This window comes from Gossypium arboreum, chromosome 7 (assembly GCF_025698485.1).
Source record: "Gossypium arboreum isolate Shixiya-1 chromosome 7, ASM2569848v2, whole genome shotgun sequence".
NCBI classification, from domain to species: Eukaryota; Viridiplantae; Streptophyta; class Magnoliopsida; order Malvales; family Malvaceae; genus Gossypium; species Gossypium arboreum.
This window is the reverse complement of record NC_069076.1, coordinates 1,221,579-1,227,578: the sequence shown is the minus strand read 5'-3', so window position 1 is coordinate 1,227,578 and position 6,000 is coordinate 1,221,579. Positions and strand designations below refer to the sequence as shown.

Below are 6,000 nucleotides of genomic sequence, written 5' to 3'. Positions count from 1 at the left end.
AATTGAATGAAATTATTCGAGTTAAATTAAAAAAAATTAAATATGTCAAATAAAAATATTGTTATAGGATAACTAATTTCATGTTAGAGCACATAAAATTGAAACCATATATATTTGAAAAAATTTCAAAACAAAATAATAATAAAGAAGATACTTGAATATGATAAATTTGAATAATTAATTAGGCCCCAAAATTATTATTTTAGAAAAATTTTAAAATTTTAATCTTTTATATATTTTTAGAATTTTTATTTTTAAAAATATAACTTTTGAAAATTTTATAAATATTTTGAATTTTAAAATTATTTTTATTTTTTATAATTTTTATTGAGAGAGACCAATTTACTTATTTTCAAAGTTGACAAAGACCAAAAGAGTGTTCACACTAATCTATTATTCGAATTATTTGAATTATTCGAGTTATTTGAATTGTGAAATTCAACTCGACTTGAACTCGAAACTCAAATCGAATTATTCGAGTTGATTCAAATAATTCGAATAACTCAATTAGATTAACTCAAAATTAAAAATAAAAATTCGATTTTTTTAAATCAAATCGAATTTTGTTCACCCCTATACATGACAACTTTGTGTGACACATGAACACTATATCCCACCAATACCTATGAATCATAATAATGCAATTCGACTCCAACTCGATTTCATTCTATTTAATGAGACGGAGTGAAAAATATGATGTAAAGATTGTTCAGAATTCAAACCGAATAGATAGCTTTCTAATAACGGTGACATAGTACTTGTGCCAACTTAGAAATTCGTAGCTTTCAAGGCAATGCCTAGGAATTGATTGTGGCAATCAATTAAATGTTAGAAATGTATACATTCACTTCCGTGTAACACATATCTCATATTAATATGGAATTAATACTAATATCACACTCACATTCATAGCCATTGTTGCATAATCATATATAGATCTTAGTAACCAACAGTGCCTTATTCCATAAACCTAGAAATTTAGAAGAGGGAAATCAAGGAGATTCCAAACTTATCTTTGGCATCTTTGTCAAGTGGATCATCTCCTAGATACATGTTGATATAAGCCCTGCATAGAAGTTCACTCTCAACCTTGCTTATCACTTCACCCATCACTGCAAACCATTGGAAAAACATGTCACATTTCTGCAATTACTATTTCATCTAGAGATGGCAAAACACATATCGTGATCTAATCTATTTTTATTGGACGGATTTTTTTCTTAAAAAGTGCATACAAGACGGGATAAGGTGGATTTTTTTGGAGATAGTGGATATGAATTATAGAATGGTTATAATAATTATTTACCTCATTTCACTCCAACTCACCCCACTTTATGAAATTATCATTTTACCCTTATTTATAACTATTATTAAAGTAAAATTGTAATCAAGTGTAGAAGAAAAACCCATATGTTTTATGTGTAAATTTTTTCTAAGAATTATGTTTAAATACATACTTTTAAAAAGATTAAAAATATTAAAAATAATTAACAAAAAATAAATTAAAGTGAGGTGGAATGGGACGGGGTTGAATTGGGTTGGGTTGGGAATGGATGTATTAAACAATAATAATTTTTTAAATTATACGTCCATAGTAAAGCAGGGGAAGTGGTGGAGTAAATCGTGATAACTGTGGAGTAATAGTGAATTTAACAAAATTTACCTTCGTTCCACTGCATGATCATCCCTAATTTCACTTTCAAACACTCACCTTTCGTTTCAAGAACAAAGCCTGGAAGTCGAGAAATCTCGATAAGAGAACCCGATGTAAGCTTAATATCATCTGATGCTTGTCCCATGACCCTATCATCAATAGAAAAAGTTAATTCAAAACTCGGATACTTAAAAAGAAAAATAAAGAATCGGAGCAACGAGTTATTACTTGTTGGCTAACTCATCATTCTTCTTCCCACCATTTAGTTTCTTGATGGATGCTCCCAGACCTTCCCCAAAGTTCTTTCTCACCATGCTAATGGTGAGGCTTGAATACACAATCACCAACCTTACCACAATTTCCACATCACTGTCGATCACCATTTGATAGAGCTCTTTTGTGGGTTTTTCTGGGGCTTTCCCAATCTTTGACTTCAACAAATCTTTCAGCTTCTCATTATCAGCGTACATTCCTTTAAAAAAAAATTTAACAATGACATGATGATTTTATTAAATTTTTATCTATTTTATAATTAAAAATTGATCTCTATAAGTTAAAGTGAAGAATTATAATTGTATAATTATTCTGTTTATCATGTTAATTTTAATAATAATAATAGATAAAATTTTAATAAAAAATTTAATTTTTTATTTTAAGAATTAATTTATCTATTTTTAATTAAAAGGACACAAATACAATTTGACTTACATGATTTATTTGATTTACCATAGCTATAAACTTTGATGCCGAATCCTAGCATGGATTTCTTCCTAAGACCAACACAATTGAGCTGTTTCCCATCATCCAATTTAACAGGAAAAGAAACCCCAGTTTTTGGTTCAACTGCAACTTCCTCAGTTCCATTTGTTTCCTTTTCATCATTGGTTACTTCTTGAGCAGCTTTGGCAATTGTATTCTCAGAACTGGTCGCCATTGTTGAAAACTTAAAATAACTTTACGACAAAAATGGAAATTGAAAACAATAAAGATGGTTTTATGTTGGTGTGGTTGCTTTGAAAATTTGAAGAGAACCCAAAGGTTTATATAGATGGAAGATGTAAATAGGAAGATAAGAAACACATTTAATTGGAAATTTATCAGCATTTTTATCTTACAGGCCTACCTTGGTATCAGCATCGGATAAAAAAATAGAAATTTGTAAAGAATCAATCACACATATCAAGGGGGAACACATCTCTTATGAAATCCTGACTTGTCAATGTTAAATTGGTTCTGGGTTTTGGCCATTTATGTACTTCGAAGTGCTCAATCCACCTTCACCTATCAACTTAAACAAAATGCCACATTTTCAACTTATTAAAACATCAAAATCCAACAATAACTTTTTGATTTTTACCATGTGATACCATCATTCATTTAAGATTTCCAATACAAATCTGAGTTGGTTTATTAAAATAGTAAGTATTTTCTCTTAAAATTTATCAATTTAAAATTATCTTTATATGATGTGAAATACAATTGATAGAAAATTTTGACAAAAATTACCAACAACAGTAATGCTTAAATTAGAATTTTTAAGTTGAAAAATAATTGGATTAAATGCTTAAACTAGAATTTTTAAGTTGAAAAATAATTGGATTAAACTTTTAAAATTTAAAATACAAGGACCAAATCTCAAATTCTATACAAATATAAGGATTAACAGCATCTATATATTATAGTAGATATATATATACATATTTTTTTTATAAAAATTATCATTTTATGTGATAAAGCGATATAATATCAAAATATCATGTCATCACATGAATCAAAACTGAAAAAGATTGTCAAATTCTGATAAAGAAATCAAGGACTGAATTGAACAAAATACCAAATTTAAAGACTTTTGAAAAGTGGTCTCTAATACTGAACGGGCCTTTACCTTTGAGCTTTGGGTTTCAAAAATTGGCCCCAACTACATTCTTTTTCTAAGGTAATCCCATGTGTTCAATAAGAAGCTCTACACTTGCATTATTAATCTCTCTTTTTATTTTGGAGCAAATTTTAAGGGTTCATTATGATACATAATAAAGACTTAAGTTTCCATTAATCTTTTCTAACTAAGAGAAATAAGTACTAAGATAATAATTAGATATAACTTTAAGGGCTAAATTTTAATTCTATCTATATTAATTATTATTGTTATTTGACATAATGTGAAATTTATTTTTATTATTTACATATTTTATTAATTTAATTTTTAGTTAATTTGATGTTTAATCTTTAAAAATATAAAATTTGATTATATGATTTTTAAACATAATGGTTAAAATGTTAAAATTTTAAAAATAGCGACTTGCATAACAATTTATATGTACTTCATGCTAAACTTTTTATTTTCTTATTTTTGAATATTTTTATAATTTTTAAAATATTTTTAATGTGGCATATAAAATAAATAGTATTATACCAATATAAAATACATGTGGACTGCCATTGTCACATTTGTCATGGGTTGTCATGCCAATATTATTAAAAGAATTAATTTTAAGTCAATATTTTCATTAAAAATAATAATTTAATTTTTAAAAATTAATTTTAATAAAATTTAATTGTTTTTAATAAAATACAGTTATCTTGAGTAATATTATTTTTCAATGTGTGATGAATTATAGTTATTATTTTGTTAATTGGCCATAATAAATGTTCTACATAATTATTTTTTAAGAAAATCTATTTTTAAATGTACGAGAAGAAAGGCTTGAGAAGTCCATGGCTGACGCATTCTTAATTTTTCTCTTTCTTTTGTTTTTCTATTTTATTTTTGTATTTTGCTTTGCACAATCCAAAAATAATTTCAATAAAATTTTGCATAATTTTAGTGGTTTCCATTAATTCCTTTTATTTCTTCCTCACCGACAAGGTTGACCTCGTCAAATAATTAATTTTTTGGATTTTATTTAAAATAATATTTTTATTAAAATAAAATTATAATATTAAATATAACCTTCCTTAATTTTTTTAACTAAATTTAATCGTCAAGATTGACTACCAAATTAAACCATTAACTTTTAAAAAAGTTAAATTGTTATTTTTAACCTTGACTTCTTATTTCTTTCTATTTCTTTTTGAAATTATAATAATAGTAAAAGAAAAAAAAAAGCTTTGTTGAGGTTGGCCGCCAAACAAAACAAATATATATGAAATGAGAGTTTGACACGTCATGAATCTAAGGGTAAATCAGGAAACTCGTGGAAAAAGTATCAATTAAGTAATTACGTGGCAGCTGATTGTAGCTTGACTGAATAAAAACCTTCGGATGTCCCTAGAGAACATAAAAAGAAGTCAGAGAACTTATTAAAAAAAGTCAACGGTATTTTTGTGATTAATTAATAATCACTAGAAAATAGTATCAATATTAAGGTTGATTTTAGTTGAAATCTTTAATGTTGACCGATTAAGTTTGACATAGATGGGATCATTAATTTCCACATTAATAAAAACTTGAATTTAATCATAAAAATTATTAATTTCACCTTACTTAATTTAAATCCGAATGACAATAATTTAAAAGCGATTCAAAATTAGAATGATTCGAACCTAAAATAATTTATATAAAAATAATATGAAGTGACTTAAAATGATACGACTCAAAAAATTTATTAGTAACCTAAATTATTTGATTTTAAAATTGACTTGAACTCAAAATGATACAAATAAAAACTTTTAAAATTTTAAAACTTGAATTGATTTGATCTAAATTGATTTGATTTAGAATAAACTTTCATAAATTTAATTATTCGAGATTGTTCTGCAACTAAGGATATATGGACACAGATTATATATTCAAGAGACTTGCATGAATAGGTTACAACTAATCTAGAGAATAGTCTTAGATTGTAACTGGAAAGGGTAGATTGACAATCTTTATTTGGAATGGTAGTTTGGCGTATTTAGAAGAACCAAAACCTATTTATTTTTCAAGGAATAACGTCGAGGATTAAGGATTTAATGAAAATTTGATACAGTTGGGCTAAATAGTATACCTCTTCTGTTAAGGTAAATGTTTCCAACGGGCATGTTCCCTTATTAGCTTCACCCATGTTCGGGAATTGGAATCAATTAAACTTTGATGGTGTTGTAAAAGAGGATTCCAATTTTGCTACAATTGGAGGAATTCTACGTGATAGATACGATAAATGGATTTTTTGGTATAATTGGTTTGTGGGCATTTCATCAATTTTAAATGCTGAATTGTGAGGTATTTTGAAAGGCTTGGCGATTGTTATTGATAGATGATTTGACAAGATCTTTATCTTATCAGACAGTCAAGAAGCGGTACAAATTGTTCACGAGAGTGTTTCAAAGGTGTCGAATTCTATTAAAATACTTTTGACAAAAAT

General features: G+C 26.6%; 1 protein-coding gene across 2 annotated transcripts; it reads right to left on the bottom strand.

The window, feature by feature from the left end:
• Positions 1–848: 848 nt before the first annotated feature.
• Positions 849–2,774, bottom strand: LOC108470441 (chalcone isomerase-like protein 1). Of its 2 annotated transcripts, none has more exons than XM_053031282.1 (4): positions 2,363–2,774; positions 1,883–2,126; positions 1,664–1,803; positions 849–1,112 (listed from the first exon to the last, which is right to left on the bottom strand). In XM_053031282.1, the coding sequence occupies exons 2-4, from the start codon at positions 2,122–2,124 to the stop codon at positions 979–981; spliced, it is 516 nt and encodes a 171-aa protein (XP_052887242.1). In that variant the 5' UTR covers positions 2,125–2,126; positions 2,363–2,774; the 3' UTR covers positions 849–978. The 2 variants fall into 2 exon arrangements, with proteins under 2 accessions (XP_052887242.1, XP_052887243.1); XM_053031283.1 differs by having other exon boundaries at positions 1,712–1,803; positions 2,363–2,760.
• Between the last annotated feature and the right edge of the window lie 3,226 nt (positions 2,775–6,000).

What these genes read in the sequence shown, in the direction of transcription:
- LOC108470441 (XM_053031282.1), bottom strand. Translation starts at nt 2,124, where the DNA reads ATGTACGCTGATAATGAGAAGCTGAAAGATTTGTTGAAGTCAAAGATT. An exon ending in AATGATGAGTTAGCCAACAA is followed by an intron (nt 1,804 to 1,882) that starts GTAATAACTCGT and finishes TATTGATGATAG; the next exon opens with GGTCATGGGACAAGCATCAG. An exon ending in GATCATGCAGTGGAACGAAG is followed by an intron (nt 1,113 to 1,663) that starts GTAAATTTTGTT and finishes AATGGTTTGCAG; the next exon opens with TGATGGGTGAAGTGATAAGC.